The sequence below is a fragment of the Varanus komodoensis genome, unplaced genomic scaffold, assembly GCF_004798865.1.
Source record: "Varanus komodoensis strain SLA01 unplaced genomic scaffold, ASM479886v1 scaffold12, whole genome shotgun sequence".
NCBI classification, from domain to species: domain Eukaryota; kingdom Metazoa; phylum Chordata; class Lepidosauria; order Squamata; family Varanidae; genus Varanus; species Varanus komodoensis.
The window spans coordinates 22,922,367-22,948,162 of NW_025335349.1; the positions used below are offsets into that span (position 1 = coordinate 22,922,367).

General features: G+C 43.1%; 1 protein-coding gene across 1 annotated transcript in view; it reads right to left on the reverse strand.

Moving 5' to 3' along the window:
* Nucleotides 1–6,410: 6,410 nt before the first annotated feature.
* The window catches only part of HAS2 (hyaluronan synthase 2), a 38,806-nt gene continuing 19,420 nt past the window's right edge, over nucleotides 6,411–25,796 (reverse strand). The window contains exons 2-4 of the mRNA XM_044422161.1: nucleotides 19,408–20,034; nucleotides 9,421–9,522; nucleotides 6,411–8,205 (exon numbers count right to left, since the gene is read on the reverse strand). Of these exons, the coding sequence (XP_044278096.1) occupies nucleotides 7,276–8,205; nucleotides 9,421–9,522; nucleotides 19,408–20,034 (1,659 nt within the window). The 3' untranslated portion in view covers nucleotides 6,411–7,275. The remainder of the gene's footprint in view (nucleotides 8,206–9,420; nucleotides 9,523–19,407; nucleotides 20,035–25,796) is intronic.

Here is a 25,796-nt window from a genome sequence, read left to right on the forward strand (position 1 = left end):
ACTCCGGCAACAGCAGTGGAAACAGGCACATCCCAGACTGTATTGAGGGAGCAGAACTCTACAAAGGATCCATCTCCCAGGCTCAGAAGCCACAGACCTCCAGGAAGCCACTAACCCACCCTGCCAGAATTAAGTTTCAGTTTATTGGCCATTATTCAGCCCATTACTGAGTCCTGACAGTGTTCCAGGACTAGCACTAGAATGAGTTCACTATAGAATACGAAGGCCCTTTAGATCCCAGCAAGAGAATGGAGCAGAGTAATACTGTAGCTTCAGATGCTTTGTAAAAGTTTTTATCTTAGATGCTCCTTCGCCTTTCTCTGGCTCACAAGATGGTCCCTTTCTTCTGAGGTAGTTGTTATCCAAAATCAAACGAAGCTCTCCCTCTGGAATAATTGAGCCTGGGCAGCTTGGCTCAGTTTGGTAAACAAAGCAAAGGAAGGGTTCAAAGAAACTGTTTTTGATATGCTCAGGCATGTTCTGTGCTGTAATGTTTTGATGTACAAGGAGGTCTAGAATGTTGGATTTGTATTCTTTCTTTGTCGATGGAAGTTTGCATCCAGCTGGAACATTTTGAACTGAGATTCAAAGAAGAGGATTGTTAAAAACTGTAGGATTTTTTTTAAACCGTGGCTTTGTTTCTTATAATTCATCTTCATTATTGTAATTTGAATTGCAGATGGGCTAAACAAGCAAATGTCTGAGTTTTACTCTCCCTGTCATTTACACACACACGGGCCCACTTATTATATATATATATATATATATATATATATATATATATTGCTTCATTAAAATAAATACTTACCCTCTAGGCATTCTTTGAAGAAGTCCCATTATAAGCTTGCAGTAAGCATCCTTTTGAAAAACAAATCTTAGCAGTGGAAAAGAAATTATTAACAAAACTTAGCTTAAAAATGTGTTAACTCAGAATGTGAAATATTGCAAGTTTAATCAGGAGTTATGTCTACATTTCACCCACATAAGGTTGGTGGTTTTTTAAATAAAAAAATCCCTTATTAATTACTTGTACTCATGAAGAATTTTGCCTCCCAAATATGAGTTTTTTGGGGGGGGCTGGGGGGATGTCCTGCATTTTGCAAACCTGCATCAAAATTGACAATTCTTTCTCCTTTTCTTTCTTTTTTTAAAGGATCCTTTTACATAAGCCTGATTTGCATGCTCTGCCCACATTTCTTCCTACTCTTAGAAAGGACAGAGATCAGAAACAAGCACACAGAGGCATATAAGAGATTGCACACTGGAGCAGCTTTGGCAGCCGATGAATGATAGCTTATTTGCCCTCCTATTAAAAATGCCTGGTTAAAAGAGATGTTCTCTTTCTTCAAGGGCTTTCTTGCATCATCCTAAACCGTGGCTCAATGAAGGCACACTGCTATCGGGTCTGAAAGAGTGCCTCCCCCCCAGAGGTCTATCTGCTGTCTTTCCAAGCTCAAAGAAAAGTCCACAAATAGAGGCACAGCTATTTTTAACAGAATTCTAGGCATATGAAACTAACTTGTATAGTGATCTGGTTTGAGAACTCATGGTTTCTTCTTGGGTTGTTCATACCCACAGTGGCTTTGTGTGATGTCCAAACCCAGGAGGGCAACTTCATTTTGGGATGCAGAAAGGAATTTATAATGGGTTTCTCGTACTCTTTTGAAAGAATTGGGAGGAGTGGGTAGGAACATGATAAATATATATGTGCATGCATGCATGGGAGCAAATTGTGTGTGTGTGTGTGTGTTGCAGTGAAAAGGTGAATGTGTGCAAGTGGGTATGACTGTGTGCTCACAAGCATTTGCTTTCCCCACCCACCAACACTGCCTGTGGTCTTTGGGGCCCAAAAAGATTGTGCACCCTTGTCTTACAGCATCATTCCTCTGAATTGGATGTCCTTATTTATCCCCCTTCCTAAGGCTGTGTTATCCCTTGTTTACAGCTCTTTGGGTGGGATTTGAACCCAGGCCTCTCACAGGCAGGACCATGTCCAACACTAGCCACCGATCTATCATAGAGTTTAAAGACTTTTCTCTAGGAATGGGCTGTAGTGTGTTTTTTTGTTTTCTTTTGTTTTGTTTTGTTTTTGGAAGGGCCAGGAATCCTCAGCTGCAATCCAAAACATGAGTTTAGTCTCTTCACCCAGACTGAGAGGGTCTCTGGTTTTCAAAAATGTGTAACGGTAATGTAATGGCTGCAATGCATTCAGAGCTAGTTTGCATAGCATTCTATTATAGAATCTCATGCATTAAAGGTTTGGCATCATATGCATTGTTACCTGGGCAACACCCATTGCCCTTCCTAACTAGCAATCTTGACTGATCTCACTTAAGGTCCCAGGTTTACTCTCTGGCAGCTCTTTTTAGAAGTAGCTAAGGGCCAGTTCCCGGCTGGGGCCTGTTGGAGGAGGCAGTCCTGCGATCAGTTGATTCTTACTGTGATCCAGAAAAGGCATTTTCTAGATTGGGGCTCCATTCTTTTTAAAACACACATGTAATCCAAAACACCCTGCTCAGTGAAGACTACAAAATGCTCACAGTCGTATCAAAAATATTTTATTTATTAAAGTAACAAATGTACTAAACATTCTATACTTGAAATGCATTGAATAATTGCTAGAATAAATACAGGCAATTAATTCAATCTTTTATAAAATGAGAGCATTTTATCTGACACTGGTTTACCCCAAAGCTTTAATTTATACAATATAAATAGTTAAAAGGCAAAGTCAAGTTTCTTTTTTCCATTTGTGTCATTTGCTTGTTTTTGTTTTTTCAAAACTGCTTAATACTGATCCATCCGATCACCAAAAAGGATCAACCCTCCCTTAGCCCCCAGTGGTGAACATATATTAAAGCTAATTCGCAAGCAAATGTGTTATCTCTGCATCATCAGACAGGTAATAGAAGTTAGTACATGTGTTGCACATTCCACTCAGAAAGGAGTCCTGCTCAGGCATTATCTAGCTCCTGAAAGGGACACATGAGCAAGGAAAGTGGTTACGGGAAGCAGCCTGTCCAGTGAATGCCAACTGTGTACCAATTAGTCTGTCCTCTTGGTGTCCGTGTTTATGCATGGAAGGGGGACTGTTCTATTAGGGTTTCAGCTCATGCAGATGTCTCCACCTATACAGTTCTATGCACAAAAATCCCTTCTCGCGCTCCATATGCATGGTTGCCAGAAGGAGGGGTGAAGGAGCACATGTGATGTTGGAGGCGGAGCTACACCATGAGGCCCCCTTCCTTGCTCTCTTGTTGCTTTCTGCAGTTTAGAAAATGTCTGAAGAGGGCCAAAAACAAATACATCTGCATGAGAAAGGCCGCAAAGAGACAGAACCAGATGGGCTTCTGTTGTACCACAATGTATGTCCGTGCAAAAGAGCATAGATCAGTATGTTGTCGATGTTCTTTCAATAAATCCATGGGGATTGCTATTATGCCTAGAACTGGGATGAAACTCAGTGAAATCTGTCCCTCTAGCATTGATGGACTTCCTCTCCTACTCAGCCCAGCCTTAGAAAGTGAGAGAAGCCCAGAGGAAGTCTGGGAAAACCGGCAGAATGAAGGTTGCATAGCCAGGAACTTCCGTTTGTATCGGGGCAGCAGCAAAAATAAAGCTTTCTGTGCTTGCACAGTGTGTAGGGCTTGATTCCTGGTGAGCACCGCATGAACACTGTTCAGTGCACACCAGGAGCTCAGACCCAGGGCCACAACAAAGTACACCAGAGTTCGTGGAGCCCACCTGACAGATCCCCACCCCTAGGCAAAGGATTGGGACCAAAAGCTTCCTTATCTTTCAAAACCAGAATCTATCCATAGGCATACGTTAGAAAATGTGCACGCACAACTTTGGTGAGTACCAAGAAACAGGTCACTAAGGACAGATCTGTTAAGGACAGATACAGGTAGTCTAGACTATGCCTACTTACTGGCGAGTAAGCTCAATGAGAACTCAGACTTATTTATGAGCTGTAAATTAGTCATGCTTTAGTCACACTGAACTCAAGAAAGGTTTATTTTTGTCCCACTGATTTCAGTGTCTGAGAGTAGACAACACAATAACGACACTCAAGACTTGAGTAAGTGTTGGCACTCGGCTGTGGGTAGTCGTTGACATATGGGTTATTTTGTTTCCTGAACCCAGCCAGGATAACAAACCATGGTGAACAATGCCCCATTCAGAACCATCAACAAGCCATGGCTTCTCTTCCTGGGTTGTTCTTAGTCAACATCCCATGACTTGTTGGCACAGCTGGGCTCAGACAGCACAATAACCCATGTTTCAGCAAAAACCCACACTCAAACCATGCTCAGTCCTTGGGTGTGGTTATTGTATAAGCTGAACGCAGTCAGTGTGACTAACATATTCTGAATCTAAACTCAGGAAGCCAAGGAATCGTCAAGAGACTCTTTCCTGTACATAATCAATCTGAGAAGGGCTTCTTCATTGGGTTGGTGTCAGTGTATGTGAGCAATTATCAGTTGAGGAATATGGGCAGAGGGTGTGGCACTCATTTCCCACTAGTGCATTTCCTGAGGGGAGCTGGTTGGCTTCAGTGGGAACAGAACCCTGGACTGAACGGCCCCGGATCCAGCAGGGCTTTTCTTGTCTTCTTAATATGGCATTTAGTTGCATTGCTAATTCGGAGTGTTCAAAAGGCACATGTCTCTCAACAAAACATTGGTTTGATATAAACATGCTGTCATTTACTTTTGAATCTTCTGATTCCATATCTATTGAAGCCATATTTCAGCATGTTACAAGTGGCATTTCTCTGCAACCCAGAGAGCTAGGAACCTGGGGCAACGTCTTGCCTTATGGCTGAAAAGTACAGTACAAGTCCTACAAGTTAGTTCCTTATTTGAAAAGATGAGCAACCACCTTACAAGAACGAATCTGATAAGAAGCAGCTTGTTCTCAGCCAGACCTGTGAGCTGCCAATTTGTTTTAAGGCAATCCTCCCAGTCCAATCTTCTGCTGGTGCAGGAATTACCTGCTTTGTGCTCTCCCACCTGCAAGATCCCCATTCATTCATTGAACACCTGGAGTTACCCTGTCCATTGTAATGTGTGAGTTGCGGAAGATGCGATGGATTAGATCCAGTCTTAGCTGCACTAAAAGTGGATCCATTGAAATAAATGGATTTTGAATAGGCCATGACTAATGTAGCTCTTGTTGCTTTCAGTGGGTTTACTCTAAGTAGGACTACAAGTGGAATTAAGGCTTCTAGTTCAAAGGGGGTCAAAAGTTTTGATAAGCTTGAACCTGCACTTGGTACAATGTCCCAGGAAACAGAGGGGATAGGATTCTGGACTGTACTACTTTGAGTGTGTGTGCGTGTGCGTGCGTGCACACACATGTGCACAAGGGAGCAAATACCTTTGCTGACTGCTCCCCAATATGGAATGCCCCCCTGAATGTTTTCGTTAGCATTAAGTGGCATATCACTGAAAAGGATATACTCAGACTTGATCCCTGTAGGCTAAGCTTCTATATAAAAGCATATATTTCTTTTATGACAGGGATCTTTTTACATAGGGAAAGAATTTAAATGCTGAACCCACACCTGCACTCCTCTAGCAGCTGAGAACCCTCCCACTGCTGCCTTCATCCACGCAGGCCAGAGAAGTAGTCCATAAGCTAAAATCCTGCACCAAATGAAGCTTGTCCTATTTGCATGCACGATTTCACCCAAGTTCACAGGATTTCTAAAAGAGATCGTGAGAGAAGTCTGTGAGCAACACTGTTCAAGTAATGGTGGTAAATGGACAAGACTGGGAGACTCTTAAAAAGCAAACGGCAACATTGCATTGGGAAGCAGGGAGGGGGTTGTTCAGGCATTCTTCGTCCTCAGATGTATGCCCTTTGCCAGAAATTATGTTTCCCCTTACAAAATTTCTGGGGGTGGGAAGATTGCACATCTCTATCCCTTTGGCCTTAAAGAGCAACGATATTCCAGGAAGTCCTTCTGCACATCCTACATTGAAATGAGCAGCTGCCTTGCATGGCCATTTGCAATGTGGTGGGGAAGGAATCTGCATCAAATGAGGACTGGCACAGGCATTTAGTGCTCATGACCTGCTGGAAGAAATGAGAGTAAACCATGGAATGGGGTAACCTGGGAAAGGGGCTGGCTGGCTGGCTGGCTGGCTGGAGCCTGGAATGAGGGCACTCCATATTGATACATTTTTTGGAAGGCCCCATTTATATTGAGCTGTTGTCATTCCCTTCATCATGGGGCCTATGCAGAAACATTTCCTGGAGCATGGTGTTCTTTGTACATAAAGATTTTGTTTTCCAAAAAATCTGATGAAGATGCTGGTGTTTTTCAAATAATTTCAAATAAATTTTTAAAAGCACATATTTTAAATACTTTCACAGAAATAACCATTCATCAGTTTAAAAAGTAGAGAGAGAAGTTTTATTCTTTCCATCGAGGAAAAAAAAAATTCAAATCAGCATTTGTTTTCACATTGTGGGCAAGGGTTTTTTGTATTTTTCTCTTTTTAAAGTAGGAATTCTTCAAACCTATTTAGAAAAGGAGACACTGTTAAAAATGTTGGGAGAGGGAAGAATGTACTTTTTGGCAGAAATATAAAATATGAGATTTAAAAAAGAACTGGTGTAAAAAGTAAACAGAGACAAATAATTACAATTATATAAAAATACAACTTGGTCATCAAACCTTATAAAATTGACTTTGGAATTACATTTGGCAGCTGAAAACACACATGCACACACACAGACATGCACGCACACGTATAAACACACACACACATTCCTTCCTAGAAAAATCACAGAACAACTAGAAGTTCATAAATTAGGTTGCAAGGGGTTATCAGATCCTTTGCTTGTGTCTCCAAACTCTCTTTCTTCCATGTCCGTCCATATGAGCATGACCGATGAGGTATATAGGACGTTAACACTTTTGGGCGTACGCACAACAGAAGAAAGTGCATCATTGGAGACCACCCACAGGAATGGGTTGAATCCATGGGATTTTGTTCCCCCTCCCCCCAACAAGGCACAATCACATTTTAATTATTATTAATAATAATATTATTATTCTTTTCTGTCTTTCTGTCTTTCTTTCTTTCTTTTTCTCTTTGCTTTGGCATGTTCGTGAATTTGTTAATGTTCAAGTTCCAGCAGCAGTGACCCTTTTCCCTTGATGATATCAAATTCAGTGCCACAAATGCTAGAAGGTTCATCATCAGGTCACTTGGAAAAACTCCATGGGCAGCAAAAATGGGAAAAGACTCAGTGGTCAAATCATACATCCAGTACCATGTCATACTGTTGCTCTTTCTTCCGCCTGCCACATTTGGTGATAAGAACCAGGTACAAAGTCAAAAGCATCACCCAGTAGCACGCATAAAGTATCGTACCGATGATCAACACTGTCTGTTTGGATTCAGAAAATGTCTTTCTGGATTCCTTGTATACTGTGAAGATAACGCCACCTAAGAGGATTGTAAACCAAATGGACACTGGAATGAGTCCTATGAAATTGACCACAATAGTTTTTCTGCCTGATGTACCCCATCCTGCCTTGTTTATTGTAGCTATTGCAAACATCTTGGCCGGAAGTAAACTTGACATGTACAACACTGAGTAAAGGGACATAAACACCATAACAACGTTCCCTCTAAGGCAGCTGGCAAAGGAAGATTTTATGAGGCCCACGAGCTGAACAGTCAACAAGAAGAGGAGAATGTTCCACAGCTTTCCCCGGTAGAAAAGCTGAATGACAGTGGCAATTAGGAAGAATGGGAAAAACCCAGTGATGACAGCCTCATAGGTCATCCACAAATGATGTTTGTGGAACCACATTGCATTGTATAGCCATTCGCGGAAATAGGACTTACTCCAACGGGTCTGTTGGTTCAACCACCTGAGATACTCAATGGGTGTTTCGGTAAGGCACTTTGATCGAGCTGTATATTTTGTTGCATAGCCAAGGCTCAGGACCCGGTTTGTGAGATGTCTGTCATCTCCAAAGCTACACTGGGATCCCATGAATTCTTGATTGTACCAATCTTCCACAAATTCGTGGAGTAAGGAGTTTCTGTACATTCCCAAAGGTCCGCTGATGCACTGTACACAGCCAAAGTAGGACTGGCAGGCTCTTTCGATATTAAATGCCATCCAGTATCTGACACTGCTGAGAAAGGAGATCCACGAATCATACTTGTTCAGAATCTACAAGCAGCAACAATGAAAAGGAAGTTTTAACATTAGTTCCTAAGAAAACAACATAGGATGTATATTTCTAAAAAGCCATAAAGGACACGTCACTAAAAATAATACCACTAACATTTTTCACAGTTTGGCTGTTACTTTTCTCCTCCACACCACCATGTTTTCATGCACTTTGTTTGGATTCTCATTACGTTTGCACTGAAGCTCCACGCTATCTGTTCTTCCAGTGTTCCTCTTGTGTTTGGCCTTGTTTTAGAAAGTGAGCTGAGCAAAGAGAAAGTCTGAAAATGCTTGTGGAAGCCTGGTTGCAGAACTGGCAACCTTCTCTCATGTCATGTGCAGGACAAACAAAATCTGCGGCTCGTGATGCAGAAGAAGGTTGCTGCTTGTAGAATAGTCATTCAGGGCTCAATTTCTGGCAAGCAACATGCAAGCACTGGGTGTGGTTATCAGGAACTTGGACTCAATGGCCATGACAAAGCAGACTGGAGTCCAGGGAGCCAAGGCCAGCGAGTCCAAAGGATTCCCACCCCCAAAACAGGTTCCTCACACATCCCTGATTCAGTCAATGCATGCAACTCTTGCTGCTACAATATCCACATTGCATATCTGTGTCATACTTTTGTATTCAGGTTACAGTCTCCCCGTAAAATAATTAAGGAGATGAACATTGTCTGATCAGCACAACTCCTGAAATGCAACCATTGACTCCAACTTTTAACAAGTTAAACTTGTGTAAGAATTGGACTTGACTTGAAAATAATGTAATTAGCACTATTTTGGGCCCCTGAGACATCAGTCAACATTTATGCTCAGTCCAGGACCTTTTGCAAAGAGATCTGAATTCATTTTATACAAAGAAACCCCTGCAGCGAAAGCTAGTGTTGCTTTGCAAATTAGCAGAAGGGCTACTTCAGATGTTACAAATTTCTGCGCAGAAGGAAATAATGTGTCTATTCTAATGCACGAGCAAGGGAAACACACTCATACCTTCCTTGTTACAGGTATAAGCAAGCTAGATGTCCAGTGATGTTTACCTGTGCATTCACGGCTGGAAAAAGTGTCCACTACACATTACTGATTAAAATGTATGTACTATTTCTCACACGGAGAATCATCTTGGTTTACAAAATTGTAAAGTTACTCATTGAAGTGGTTTTAAGTGAAGAGACAGTCTTTGATGTCAGGCTAAAAGTCACAAAAAATTATATTCACCTGTACATCTCCCCCAACACCTCCAACCATTGGGTCTTCTTCTAAAACCTTTACCATTTCCACTGATGAAGCTGGATCCAGCATTGTATCAGAATCACATACCTGCCCATAGGAAAGAAACATGTAATTGCTAAAGATTCCAGAATCAGGATTGATGAAAAGCAAAACTAGAACTAAATAATTGCACATCTTGCCTGCCAATGATTTTATTTTTTTATTGTTACAAGTTTGACATGTTATGAGTTTCACAAACAAATTCAGTCATGCTGCCTTGAATTCTTATCAAAAAAATAGGATATGGTGGACAGATCTGGAAGCAACTAGTAAACTTCAGTGGTGGATTTTGGGAAGGAGCTTACGGCAAAATTTGAAGCTTGATTTGCACATTTCAAAATATGCACATCTGTAGCATTCAAACCCACTCCTTCAGAATTCAATTAGGTTTTTCCACATCTGACTCAGCCAACTGAAAAAATGGAATTGTATTGTTACTGCTTCTCAGATACGGCTAGTGTCAGGGAAGTGGGCACATTATTCAGAAGAAATAGTGGTCAGAGTATTATGACTATAAAGAAATGTCTGTTCCCAGACTCAGATGTATTTATTTTATTAGCACAGTGGATCAACTTGGAACAAGGAAAGTCTTCTTGAGATGGGGACACTGAGAAGTGTGTGTGTGTGTGTGTGTGTGTGTGTGTGTGTGTGTGTGTGTGGGAGAGAGAGAGAGAGAGAGAGAGAGAGAGAGAGAGAGAGAGAGAGAGAGGGAGAACTTTGTGGGTGTTCTGCACTTTTCTGATCCCACTTGACAGAAGGAAACTGGATGTATTTAGTGCCCCCAGTTCAAAAGTTTCCCACTGTCCTAAGGGGGGAATGAATGATGAGTGAACCTACAGATGTTTATAAAAATTGGCAGAAGATCTGGGAAGAAATACGATAGCCCTTTTTACTCACAGAAGGTTTAGCCATTCATGTGAGATATATGTATATATGCTGGATTCCAGAAGCTGATTCTGCCATCCAGATCCCTTTGAACTTGCATTTCATGGGGCTCTACACTTCAAAACACTCATGCAGAACTGTTTCTTGTAATCACTTACTCCTGTTTTTAGCATTTAATATTGTTCTGTTTGTTATTACATGCATTATTAAATGCTCATATTGTTTTAAAGGTTTTCCTGATCTCACTTTACCAAGTTTAAAATGCTTCCCAGGTATGGTTTCTCTTCTTTGAAAAGAATTCTTGTAAACATGAGTTAAATGTTAATGAGTGGCTGCTATCTTGGTCACAATCCACAGCCACAGTTCTGGGGAAACTGTGAATGTGGCATTAGAATGTGGCATTAGCATGGATTACTCCCCATCTCCCATATGTCAGTGAAAATGTGATGTGAAAAAAGGGTTGCAACCCTGCTTAACACTTAGTGATTTAACGTGGGTTAGTCACTGGTCCTGTTTGCATGCATCAATGGCAGTTCATGGCTTGATTAATCAGTTAACCAATGATTTGCGGTGTTGCGTGCCCCCATCATTTATTTATTTTATTTATTTATTTATTAAAACATTTTTATGCCGCCCCATTTGCCGAAGCCTTGGGGCGGCTTACAACAATAAATCATGTTGTCTATGCACCCTCTGATCAGCCTGATTGGAAGTTACTTTGTGACATCTGCAACTCAATACCACAGGTTAATTTGGGTATTCAATCACCACAGTTAACCTAAGAAGAAATTGTGCAAAGCTTTGAGGTTGTTTAACCAACAGTGGCCAGGTTTGCATGTCCTAGAGCAACCTCATCAGGCCAATCGGAGGTTGTATATTCAAAATGGTGGTGGCATGTACCATGGCAAATTGTGGACTCATTAATTTTGGGGTCGTCTGATCTGGGTCATTATTCATTTCATTTCAGTCCCAGACTTCCATAAAGTTACTCAGAGTGGTGTGCATGGTTTTAGCTACTCTTCCTACCTGCCCATATTTTCACAACAATCCTATGAGGTTGAAAAGTAACAATTAGCCCAAGTTTATCCAGTGAGCTGCCCAGTCCTAGGCTTCTGCCATCTAAATTGAACCATTAACCTGAACTAAGAGGTAATCGTGACCAGTTCCATGCCATAGAGAGTTCCAGGAGCTGATTTCTACATAAAGTGTTTCCATGGAAGACAATAGGGTGGTTACTGACTGTTTCTGGCCAGTTCCTCAGGACTGTGGAGAACAGGATAGTCCTTTGCATACAGTGAGATCTTGTGTCCTACTCATCTACAGAGCACAGGACTAATGCTATGAATGGGGAGCACATTCCCATCTTTCCATTGTCCCAGGAGAACACATAGCTGAACAAGAGGAAATGCACCAACAAAAAGAGGTGAAAAGGAACGGTGATTTGCATAGCATTCGCATGTGCTAATTTATGCATACAAGTGCAAATTTAGAAATAACAACTAGAACTAGGGGATTTGGGTGCCTTTCACAGTCTGCTGCCATGGTGCTGATGAGCTACTTCAACAGCTGCAGCCTTCCAGTTTCCTGGGATTCTGACCGTAAGCCAGCCTTGGACTGGACGTCTCTTCAGACAGAGAACACCTTCAAGTATGGGATGGTCTTTTGGCAGATCTCCAAAATACAAGACTTTCCTATTTAAGACCCCTGACCACACAGAAAGACAGATTCCTGCAAGCTGGTCTTTCCCTGTGATAAGGCAACAAGTACTTCTACATGTGATTCTGATGCAAGATGCAGTAACAGGGAACTAACAAAGTGCTTTCAATGGTTTTTAACCATTGCTGGTCCGTTATGTTGCCTGAACCCAGTCATGGTATTTCACCATGGTAGATTTGGTCTTTAGAACCATGATAGGAAGCCATGGGTTGTTCCATGGTTTCTCTGTACCGCCATGGCTTTTCATGTCACCTGAACGAGGAGCATGGTTTCCAAATGCCACCGAATCCTCTGGAAAGGGGAGCAACTACAGGAGGCACTCCAGCCATCCCGCCTGTATGTGTGAATCAGTGAGGAAGAGACAGAGGACAGTGGCTAATGGGATACATGCCAACAGTGGGAGGACTGAGCAGGAAAGATGGAAACCATGACAAAGTAAACACCACTTGATTGTCTGTCAGGTGGATCATGATAAGAAAATACACGACCCACCTGACAGATACATTGTACCTTCACAGGGTTTGCCACATGTTTGCAAATGCAGCCTGTGTGTGTGTGTGTGTGTGTGTGTGTGTGTGCACTTTAAAATTCTATATATAAAGTTCATTTTTGTTAATATTCTAATACAACATTGCAATATAGCAGTGCTCTCACTGACTATTCGACTACCTCCTTATGACCCTAGTTCAGCAAACAAAGAGGTGCTTTTTCTACTCCTTGCATGTGTGTTGCAAATAAAGACTTAGAAACTATGTTGGGGCTTCTTAGATAACGTCTTGGACTGAATAGGATTGACCTCAGAAATTGGCGTAAGATCTTACACACACACCCAGAAGCTCAAGTCAAGCCCAGGGAGTGGTCTGAAGATAATTAAGCAGCCACCTGGCTCATTGCAAGCTGGTTTGATCTGCCCATTGGGTGGATGGACAGCCACCTGGGAACTCTCTACAACAATTTGAGCTCCATGTTGGAAAAAAGACAGGGGAGGGAAATGTACTAGCAAAAGCACTTTTCAGTGGAATCCATTCAGCCTACCTTTCCTGGAACTAGGTATATTGGGTATATTTGACATAAGCATCTGCTCAGTTACATTCCCAGCCTGTCTGAATGTCATAATAGCTTTCTCCAAATGCTTATCCCATCTTCCTGTCCAGACTATCTATCATCAAATGAATAGATTCCATGATGCTAAGAGGGGAGTGTGAGGAAAGGAAGTGCTGTTGGATAGGATCCAGAGCTCCCACTAGCCTGTTTTCATTGCTAATACCAACATGGGAAAAAGCCTTATTGATAGACCCTGGGTCCATCAAGGCCAGTGTTGCCAACATGGACTGCCAGTGGCTCTCCTGGCCTTCCGGCAGGATTCTTTCCTAGCCCTACCTGGAGATGTCTGGCCCTTTTGCATTCAGAACATGTGCTCACGGGGCTACAGTTCTTCTCCTATGACCCTCAAGCAGCTTACCAATTCCTTAACCTAGCGTTAAAGATTGTGCTTCACTCAGTGCTGGTGTCCACTGGTGGATGCACTCAAGGAGAAGATCAGGTTAATATCAAGCATTTCCTGATGGTCATGAACAGAAGGAAATGCCCATGGGTCAAATGTGGCCTTCAGGAAGCCTGCACGCAGTAAGCCTGGTGTCTGGCCCAAGAGGCTTCCCGGTCTTGGAAAAGGGAGCCACCATGGAGCTTCCTGTGGTGGCTAGAGCTGTAAAGAGAGCTGTGCAATCATTGTTCTGTCTCTGGCCTTGGATGGGGAGATTTGCAGCATCTTCTGGCCTTCAGATGCTCTCCATAGAATTGCACTGAAAGCTCCTATGGGGAAGGTAGGACAGCACAAACGCAATCAGTACAAGTATCTGGCATAAATGGGAAGCCCTTCTTTGTGCAGGCTTTCTTTGTTTCGTTCCATTTTTCAGGCCCTGAGCACAGGAAAAAAATGTCCACCAGATACAGCACAGCTGGTGAATCATCCCTGCCTGCAGCTTGTGCTTTGGAAATGGGGGAGTGGGCCCAGCCTAATCCATTTTTAAGTGAACGGTGTCACAGAGGCTTTATAGGCCAAGCTTTCGCCTTGAGTGAGGTAATGCAGCTGTAGATGATGAAGCCAACACTACTTGGCTGAAGGGTCTCTCTTGTTTGTATTTCTAAGCTCCCCCCCCCCCAGTCCTCCCCACCCAGTCCTCCTTTCCTCCCTGCTTCTTAACAAGTTTTTATAGGGCTTTAAAATATCTCCGTTTTCATGGACTCTGCCAATCCTTTGAGATATGCTTTTGAGCTGCGAGAGCACATGTGATCACACAGAGGCCTCTGAGTTTCTCACAGAAGGAAGGAGCCTTGAGGAGCCCAACATATATCCAGCAATACAGGGAGGAGGTTAGTGCCAACACTTTAAAATGTCCTTATTTAGCATTTTAAATAGCAGGAATATGGCACCTGGTGTTGCAAGGTGCTTGCATGTCAATGTGAGCAGAGCGACCCTCCTGTGTTACAGGAGGGTGCAGAGCTGCGAGTCCACCTTCTTGGAAATGGCTGGGAGACGAGGGTCCTGCAACTCCTCTTGCGCATTTCCACACTGATTCTTTTATCTACACCCTCTCCCTTTAGGGTGACTGCTAATGAATTGACAGAAAAGGGGGGAAGTTTCACAAAAGAGAGGACTGAGAGGGACAGCCATATGCATAATGTTTGTGCATACTCATTTATATGTATAGATGTAAATTTAGCGATAACTTGAATTTAAACAGAAGTACAATCCGGCTCATCATATTGGAGAAGACTGGGTGGATGAACTGTGAGCCTGTGCAAGGTCCTATTTAGAAACAGAGCGAGTCAGAAGGGGCCTCCCAGGCCATCTAGTCTGACCTCCGGCACCAGCCGGCTCCGCTCACGACATGCCCACCATGTGGACGTCCAGCCTATCCTTGAACACCCGCACCGTACACCATTTAGACTGGTGTACTTCCAACTAATTTAACCATTAAGCTTAGGTTTAAACTGGACACAGACTGGACAGTTTGTCAAACAGAGGAAACTTCTGACAGCTCTTCAAAGAGAAGATCATCCTCTGTAAAATAGAATGATTGGCCATTCCATCTTCCTTAGCATCTACGGAACACAACTGAAGTGCTTGCTTGCTATCCCAGACAAAGGGGCTTAGTAAGAAGACCTTAAAGGAGCCATAACTTCTGATGAAGCCATCATTTTAAAAGTAACATGGATTCATTGGAATGATGCACTGTTCCCTAATTGGCACTGGCACTTCCTATATCAGTGTTTTCACAGGGGATATTCAATACCACTTAGCATCTCTTATAATATCTGAGACTGCATGAAGCAATTCATTTCTAAACGAACAAGATCCAGGTTTGTATGTCTAGGGAGGGTTCTTCAGGAAAGTGAACTCACATTCACATTTCAGCTTCCACAGGCTTTTCATGTCAACTGTGAACAAAATGGCTGCCCAGCCAAAGAACTAGGACATAGAATTGCATGAAATGTCTACATGCTGATAGATGGACAAATATGTACATTAAGAAATAATGACTGTAGTTTAATTAGAGTGTCATACATCTCGGCATACGTAGCTGAGATTTGATGGTGAAGAGTTTGACTAGGCTACCTGTTTACCTGTTCAGTCTACATTCCAGGTGCTAAGTACTTATAGCCTTCTTATGGCCCTTTATGTTTAAAGTGGACAGTAATTCAAATAGAGAATAACTTCAAATAGAGGATGATCCTCTTGAGAGCCTGTCAAATAGAGAACTGCCATAAGTAAAGTACAACATGTCTCTACTCAAAGCCAAAAGACAGAGAGCCTAAAGGAAGAGGGGAAAGCAAGCAGGGTAATGAAAATCTAGAACCTGAGGTAAATTTAGTTATGTAAGGCAAATGCCTGAAGAAACTGGAGAGGGCGAAAAATACAGGGTATAGGTTGAATGTGGATTGGTGTTGAACTATGGGCCATCATTTTATATGAGCCAAATGAGAAAACAAACTTACTAGGCTCAGACAACACAATAACCTACTCTCAAGGCCTGCGTATCAACTGAGTGTGAGTTGCTCTTGAAATGTGCTCACATAGTTGTTAACCATGGTTAGTTATCTTGGCTGTGTTCAGAAAAAAATGACAACCCATGTTTCAACAACAACCCACAGTTCAACAACAACCTGTATTCAATCTATACTCAACCCCTGAGTGTGGACTTTCATGTTATGTTATTGTCATGTTATCTGAATCCAGTCAATATGGTGAATAACCCACAGTTTACAGCCCAACAATAAACTATGGGTTCTCTTCATAGTGAACAAGCCATAGTTTGTAGCATGGCTGGGCTCAGACAACATAACCCATATCTCAAGATTCAACTCTCCCCTCCACTGCCACCCACCCACACACACACACACACACTTAGTCCATACTGAACCCTTGAATACAGGTTATATGTTGTCTGAACCCGATCAGGCTCTTGGGGTGTTCAAAAGTGGGTGGCTATGGAAAAATTGTAGAGCTCAAAAGTTTTAATGATGTTGACTAGAAGAAGAATGGAGTATTGGACATGCAAGCACAGAAGGCTGCTTGGAGTTGACCAAAAGTAGGGCCATAGAGAAGTCTCATCAAGGACAATACTTTGCAGAAGGCTGAGGCTGAGGTAGAAAGTGATCGGGCAGGTGAGCCAGATCATCAGGGCAGACCCAAGACATTCTGCTGCCTGAGGTGCCTCCCTCAGGTCAAGGTGGACTTTATCTAAGGCTGTTGGAGGCAGAAAATCCCACAGAAACTTCTTTAATCCCTGACAGCAAGACAACAAGCACAGCAAACAATTATGTGCTGCTTTTTCATGACCCTGGAAACAAACTTTCCAAAACAGCTGTCTCACTCTGCTGGAAGGTCTAGCTGGCTGAATTGCTGCTGAGAGTAAATGGCTAGGCATTGGATCATTATGCAGCAAGTAGTCACGGACATTTTGATGTACCAGATGTTTCTATGATGAAGGATGTTCCAGATGTTTCAAGACATTTAAGGGTTGCCTGGAAGGGAAAATTCTGACAAGGGCAGATCTCCCCATCACTGTAGCATTACCACAGGGAAACAAGCAACCAAGAATGGCACCAAACAAAGCCATCTCTCACATGTTATTCATTACATGCTGTGCATTTTATTTAGCAACTGTAATGGTTAAGAGTGTTGGACTGGACTCAGAAGATCTGCGTTCTGTTCCCTCCCCTCAGCCATGAAGCTCATTGGGTGGTTTTGGACCAATCACTGGCTCTCAGGCTAACCTACTTCACAGGAATGATTATTGTGAGGATTCAATGGAGAGGAAGAAAGCCAGGTAAACTGCCTTGTTTTCCTTGCAAGAGTAGGGTGTAAATATTGTATCATGATCATCATCACCACCGCCGCCACCGCCACCACCAACTTGTTCTTAAATATTGCCTAGGAAACTCTACCAAAAGGTGGCACATAAAGCTGTATGATAAATAAGAGCCTTTCTACTTCAAATCAGTGGTCCACCTAGTCCAGCATCCTGTTTCCTACAGACCCAGGGGAAGGGCATGAAGTCAAGAGCCTTTTCTGCTGTCGTCCTCCAGCAACTGGGAGTGACACAATGTTGGGAGTGAGAAAGATGGATGCCTTGGTTACTTGTTCTCAAGGACTGCTGACTGGGCTTCAGAAGAAGCAAAAGCAGAATGTGAAGCAGTACTGTGCGGAGCCTGAAAATGTGGGCCATGCGGAGACACTGAGATGAGGGAAGTGCAGATGCTTACCTCAAGGCCAGGCTCTCCAGGTGGACAAGCAGTCCCTAGGGATAATCAAGATGAACAGCTGGCAGGAGAATACTCAGAGCAAAGGAGTTTCTCGGACAAAGACTAGGCAAACCCAACTCTTGACTTCATGATGTGGGGCCAGTAGAAGAGGGCAGCCCAATTAGAGGATCGGTAGGTGGAGAGAAGGGGCCCAGAGATCCTGAAGAGATTGGGCCCAGGCATACTCATAAGGGAAATGGTGGAGGTGATTACCAGATTGGGTTCAACAAACTACTCTGTGCATGCTCAGAGATTCATTCTGGGTTGTCAGTAAAGAATGATTTGCAAGGAAATGGCCCGTGCCTTTTGAATGCATGAAGAAGAAGCCCTGGCTTCTGACACATAAGGCCAGTGAACATGGAGGTTTCCCACAGCCACTGTGAGTCATTGATAGGCCTTACCTGCCATTAATTTGCTGAATCCCCTTTATTGCCATCTGATGGCCAGTGGCCATCATGACATCTCACGGCTGTGTGAACTGCACACAAATAATGATGTACTACATGAAGAAACCTTTCCCTTGGTCTGTACTGAATCTTCAGTTTCATTGGATGACTCTTCATTTTAGTATTACGAAAAGGAGAGAAATGTCTTTTCTCCACACCTTGAATAATTTTATATACCTCAGTCCACTTATCCCCCAGTTGCCTTTTATTCCAAGCTAAAAAAATCCCCAAATATTACAGAAGGTAATCCCTCATGCAGAAGGTGCTTGTCCAGCTGTATGTGGTGAAATGTTCTTCTTTACACAATGATTAGAGGTATCTCAGGCTATACATCCTAAGAAACAGAGAGTCTAAGAAGGCTCTGTGTGTTTTATTAGAGGGAGAGGAGATATGGGTTGGGTTAGGTTAGGTTAGGCTGGGCTGGGCTGGCCCAGCTTCTTCCATCCTGGTGCCCTGCAGAGGTGTTGAACTCTGTTCCAGCCCCAGCACCTTCAGGGAGGGTGGGAAGGATCCCTGGAGGGCTGCAACCAATGACTAAAGACAATACTGAGCAAGATAGACCAAGGGTCTGACTCGATCCAAGGCAGCTTCTCCTAAATTCCAAGCAGGCCAAAGCTTGAAGAGTGGATATTAAGGTTTCCCAGACATCCCTGTTGCCACTGCAGAATCATTCAAGGGGTAACTCAGGTCATACAGAAGGTGTGATGAGAAGAATATTGCTAACACACCAAAGCTTTCCTGCTGTGAATTTGGATTTTGCATTGGTAACTGAACTATTTATGGCTTGGAAACCCTCAATAAATAAGACTAAGTACAGAGCTCAGTGGCCGTTTCTGCCCTTCCCTATTTAAGCTTTCCCTGCTGCAGTTTGACACGTCATTGTGTACCATGACAGTCTTAACTATTTAAGGAGTTAAAGCTTTTAACAGCCCTGCTGTTTCAGGCAGGGAGTGAAAGGGGCACTCTGTTCGCGCAAGGACTAGGGTGGCCAGCGCAGCATCCAGCACAAAATGTACAAGACCTTCTTTCTTTGGAGGCATATTTTACTTGGCAGAGAAGGAAGTCTTTTAATACCTACCTGCACATAATCCACGCTTCTCCCCAGCGCTTTGAATGCTGTGTACATAACTTCTCTTTTCCCACCCCATTTTTGCATGATGCAGACACTTTTGTTGGACAGGACCAGCTGAGTGACATGTTGCATGCTCTCTTTATGGGAGTCTTCTGTCTCGTCAGGACCTCTCTGGTGAAAGTTATTCCTCCAGACATAGGTAGCAGATTTATCTCTGCCCATGATTTCACTAAAAATGTCCATCATGTAAACATCATCTTCCGAATTCCCATCAATTACCATAATCACCTTAATTCCAGGATAGGTGAGCCTTTTCACTGAAAGTAAACATTTCCTTAAGTAGTTGGGGTCCTCCTGGTAGGCAGCGATGCAAAGGGCAACAGTTTTGTTCAGCTTGATTGGCGTTTCGAGAGATCGTTTCATCTTTCTGTGTTCAAGAAAGGCAAACAGGCTTTGGATGATGAGGTGAGAAGCCAAAATAGCACCGTAGAGTCCAAAGGAGAAGTAATAGTTGTCCGTTTGGATAAACTGATAGCCTACAATGTAAGCAGCTGAGATTCCAAGCAGAAGAGACACCCCAAATAGTGTGGTTCCAAGTATCCGCAGGATGCATATAAACCTCTCACAATGCATCTACAACAGATCAAGAAAGAACATTCTTATTTATCATTGCAGTTTCCCCAAGAAAAGTAGATGATTACAAACTGCAACTTACAACTTCCGATTCTGATAGAGCAGAAAAAGTGAAGTGAGGCTGAAAAACTGGGAGGAATCCAATAATGTATGGAATTACTGACAACCTTCATTTGCAATCTGGTTACAGTTTTACCCAAATCACGTAAAATGCCAACACCTCTCAATTTATCTTGGATATTAGCAGCAGGCCAAATGTTTGGAGCTAGAAAAAACTAGTTCAAAAGAAACATAGCTTGAAAAAAGCCCCTCCTAAAGAGATGATTCTCTCCTGAAACATGTTAGAGTTTGTCAGTATGCTTCAGTTTCCACTTACCGTTTAGTCTTGTTTGAGAACTGTTGATTAGATTCTACCCTTTTCCTGTGCTACAAATCCAGGCAAAAGCTGTGAGATCAATCATCGCTCAGTTAAAGGATTCATGGTTGGATGTAGAATCATTCCACATGTCAGGTGGTGGAAAATATATCTTTGCAACCGTGTGTACATGCCGCAGGGGAACACAGCAAGTCCCAGATCCCTGCATGTATCTGACTAAAGGTGCAATCCTATGCAAGTTTGAACAGAAAATAAAAAGACCTACAATTCCTTGCATGCCCCAGCCAGTGATGAAGTTCTGGGCCTTTTTTATGTCGAAACTTGCATAGGATTTCCCCCTTAAAGCACTTCACAGTACTAGCAACAAATACAAGCTAGCACTTCTCCTCCTGCCTTTTCCATCTCTTGTGCCATTCCCCTACAAGTGTCTGGGCTCCAAATTACGTAGCTTTATTTCTGGATCAGCCCCACAGTGTCCTGCATTGCATTGTTTTCTTGGGTCACCATAGCCTGGGTCACACAGGAACCATTTGGTGGACAGACAACTGAAAGCAGCCCTAGAGAAGACTTGAATGAGCAAACTAAACCCTTGATGCCATTCCGCTGATTCGCTGACTGTCTCAACAATCGTTTTATAAATGTATTTTAAGTTGCACAAGCCAAAATCCAAAACAGCCCCTCCTCCCACAAAACAAGAGCCAAGATTACTTCCATGTACTTAGTGTATTTCCTGTTCCTGCAAAGTGTGTTACAGGATTGACCTGAATCCCAGAACATCCTCACAAAAATGATCTCCCACTGATGAAGTCTGTGAGGCAGGATTGGCTGTCCAAGAGGGCACTCCCTCCACCCCACCCCAGTCTGGATCTGAGTTAGCAGACTCTGAACCCTGGGCTTGGAGTTCAAACACTGCGGGTGAGGGTGGAGGCTAAATTGGCAGAGGGCATGGGTGTACCAGGCCATTAGGGGCGCCACAACGGACGACTCTGCCCAAGGGGGCAGTGTTGGCTTCATGCCATTTCACTGCCTGAGCCAAAGGACAAGAAGGCACTGCCATCCATCCCATATATAAAAGCTGACCATCTTCGAAACTGGGAGCAGGACAATGTTCTTCCTTACACAGGAGAAGTGGGCAGGTACACACAACTTAGTCCCCCAACATCTGGTTGCTCCTTCGCACTAAGCTCTGCCACCTGAAAGAGAGGCTTCACTCTTTCTCACATGAGGGGCCTGCCCTTGTACTTTCCCTTTCGGTGTAGGGCAGTCAGCAGAACATACTGGGGCATATCAGTATTCAGAGTTACCTAGCACAGCTGGCCATTTATTTAAATCTGGATCTGCCTTAAAACTGTTTAGAACCATGTTGGAAGTCTTATCTCGGGTGAGCCCTGCAAGGGCATTGCCTCTTTCTCCTGCTTGTGGTTTACTTCCCTGGAGTCCATTCCCTATATTTATTTATTTACATGTATTTCTAGACTGCCTATCATTGCGGAGGCCTTCCTAGGTGGCTTACAATGCCTAAAACATATTAACAGAGTAAAAACACATTAAAAACCAGGTAAAGCATAATGAATTAAACATTTACCCCAGACATGAGCTCAAATGCACATCTACCATTTGTATATTGGTATATGTATATTGCATAAACACATAGATTTGCCCCCATCTAGTCAGTCTTGCCCTCACATGGATGAGGGATGGATGAAACTGTCAGTTTTGCTGTGTCCCATGGTCATATTTTTTAAGAAAATCTCAAGCTCCTTCCATCTGGTCTATGAAGAAATCTGTGAAGTTGTGCAAGTTAATATCATGAAACAAACTGGACAAACTTATCAGCTCTTTGCATCAGCCAAATTCAATAGGTAGCGCTGTTCCTAGCATGGAAAGGACAACGCTGTACTTGCCTGCCAGATGGGCTGTTAAAGTTGAGCAATCTAACAGAAACAAACTTGGTTGCAATATGCAGAGATTCAACTGCAGGCTTTTAAGAGTTAAGAAGCACTCAAAGCACTTTGTTTGGATGGGTCTGTCAATTTTACATCCACATTCAGTTTTTAAATCTCACCTTCTTTCTGTTCCTTTTTCTCAAGGATACAGGCACAATTACAAATTCTGGTAACTTTCAAAATACAAACTTGAAATTCTCACCCATGAGTTTTGGACCTTGTGGACAATTAACAACCATCCTCATGTCCTGCAGAATATAGTTTCCTATCAATTCCTTTGGATTGTCTCACTTGACTGGTTGAATTCTTTTGTCATGCTGTTGTTCCTGTATTTTTGTAGCCCTCTCAATGCCCTCAAAGTTACAGAAGTGGAGTGAGTGGCTTCCACGGGGTCCAAAGCAGTGCATGGTGTTCCCCAGTTCAAAGCTTCCCATTGCAATGAATTCACACGGTTTTTGCACAGAAATCACATCCTCTTTGCTTTGGTTTCCCATTCCCAAGCCACAAATGGGCATTATAATATTGGCCTGCTTTGTCAGCCTGAAATAAGGAATGAACAGGATGATGCATGTATTGATGTATGAACAGTTTTGAACAATAGCATTTTTATTATTTTCCACTAATTTTTAAATGCTCTGCATTATATGTCTGTGAGTGTGAACTGCTCAAGTCAATTGGAATGCCCGTAACCCTTCCGTCTTGGAGCATTATCAGCATCCTATGGAGAAAGGGAGGTATGCAGAGGTTAAAGTCAGCTCTGTGCTCCTTCTGCCCTGTGATTCAGCTCAGTGGCCAATCCAAAATACCTAGCATCTTGGTGGCACTGATCCTCCCCTTCCCACTTCCTAGAACACTCTCTAAATCCCATCTCTGAGCTTAGTCTTGCAGACTTGGAGATACAGACAGCATGGCTCTTTCTGTACTGACTTGACATGTGGGGAAGGATAGACTGAAGATTCTGCTGCATGAAATGCTAATATATGAAGTGGTATAGATACAATAATTAAGGCATGGGCATCAGTTGCAATGTATTGCACACACAGAGAAATGAACAGTTGAGATGAAAACCTTCCTTTGTGCATATAAAATTCTAGCATCATGTCTTTATGGGTATGGACAGATCTAAACTATGGAGCCCACCTTGTTGGTGAATGTAACCAATAGGAAATATTGCTTCAGCCCAAAGGGGTGGGACTAAGAAACAGAGGTGCTGTGAGTAAGAAATTTTGAGTCAGAAAGACCAGGAGAGCTGAAGAGGCTGTAGCTGCTGTTACTGCTTAGACTGCTAAGGCCCTTGCCTACTAGGTCTAGGAATAATTCCTATTTGTTTGTGTTGGAGGGGTGAATGCGCATAGTGAATTCGTGTACATGTAATATGTAATTGCCATTTCATTCCAGGGTTTTGAGAATTCTGCATGTGGAATTCAATGTTATGGATGCTCAACCCAGTTGAGGAAGACACCCTGGATTTTTCTTTGAATTTGAATTCAAAAGGACATTTTTGCTTTCCAATTCTACAAGCAACTTCTGTCTTAGTGTGGTTGCCGAGGACTTGGGTGCATAAGCTGTAGCATTTTGTTGTTGTTATAATTGCTCACTTACAATTGCTCATTGCTCATTGTTTGTTATATACTTGTGAATCGGAAGAGATTTATTTTGTGAGACTGTGTTTACAATGTTCACCAATAGAGCTCTAAGTGAATGAATAGCCCCATGAAACCTATAAGTGTGACCCAAACATGGCCTGAGCAGGAATCCTGAAAATGCACACATTCATAGCCGCTGAGAAGGAAAGAGCAGTACAATATCTTCCAGCTTCCAGTCTTAACAAGCAAGATAAAGCTTGAAGTGCTAAGCGACTGCATCAGTCTTGTCATTCCATGTTGCTTGTACTATTATTAGAAGGTCATTAACAGGAAAGGAGGAGTGGGGACGGACTATATATAGCCTGCGTCCTTTCAGGACTTGAAATAGAATCTGGCAACTTCGGGCATTCTTTGCTTGTCTCTCTCTGGAATCTCTGGAGTGCCCGACTCCATGCTATGCACGATCTAACAAATGCTTGAGATGCTAAGATGGAGCATCAATGAGCAGCCTCCATGTGTTTGGGGATGCATATGCACACATACCTACGGGGGGAGGGATAAAACCTTTTCAGGGATAGACCAGTTCAGGCCTATCCATATTTACTCAGTAGTAAGACCCCACTGCCTCTTCTCATACCCTCCAGAAAGGGTATGTAGGGTGATTTAAGCAGTGAGTAGCTTCATTGGGCCTTACTTGGGACTGATATGCACACATTTGAATTGCACATGGAGCAAATATTGTTAGATCACTGGGTGAGCAGCATGCAATCAGAAAGCAGCACCCCGGATTCCCTACACTTTCTCTTCTCTTCAGGATCTCAGAGAAGGTTCTGGGTTGCAGCTCTTTGGCTGCATGTGGTCATGTGCAATCTGACTTTTGTCAGTTCTGAAGGGCACCTCTGAGGTTGCCTGCCTCAGGTACTTGGGTGCAGTGGTCATATGCCATCCTTTGCAGAAGGATGATTTGAAGGCAGCCAGTATTTGAAGGGCAGCCCAGGCCAAGGCCTGTCCAAAGCAAAGAAGCTTCTCAAGGAAGGTGAGGGACCTTGAAGCTGTGCATCAGCAGCTCAACAGAAACAGCCTGAGCTGACGGATCACCTGGGGGAAGCCTACACTGGAGCCCCATCTGTGTTTGGGAAAGCACAGTCCTCTATTTAGGAAAAATGCATTTAGAGCATTTGAAAACATGCGCTTACGTCGCACAAAAGCACTTGTGAGAGGAGCCAGAAAGTTCATGTGTGCAGAGAAATGACCCTTTAGGGTTCCCTTGTTTTTGTGCTTCTTTTTCAGCCCTTTACAAAGCTGCAAAGGAGCAGATGGAGTTTTGTTTCGTTTTTAAGGAGAAAAATTTGGCAGGTCCTCCTGGCCCTTCACAAACAATCACAAACAAGGGGTGGTTACTCATGTCCTCCAAGCCTTCACAGGGGTGAAACCAGTGGAGCCAACTTCTCTATTCTGCTCCATCCAAAAGCAACCAGGTACAGCAATGCAGACTTTCCCACAAGTTAGTTCCGTTGACAGCAATGAGATTTTAATGTGAGTAAGGCCACTGGAGAGAAACTGATTCACTTCTGGGTAACCGTGCTTGTCAGCTGGCTGTTTCTTGTGCAAGAGGACAAAGGTGGCAACCAGAAAGGCTTGAAAATTATTACTACAAGCTTTATTATTATTATTTTTCCAGAGGACAAAGGCAGAGTGGATGGAAGCTGTGTCGCATTTGCAGGTGAGAGAGAGAGAGAGAGAGAGAGAGAGAAAGAGAGAGCGTGTGTGTGTGTGTGTGTGTGTGTGTGTGTGAGAGAGAGAGAGAGAGAGAGAGAGAGAGAGTGCACGTGTGTGTGTGTGTGTGTGTGTGTG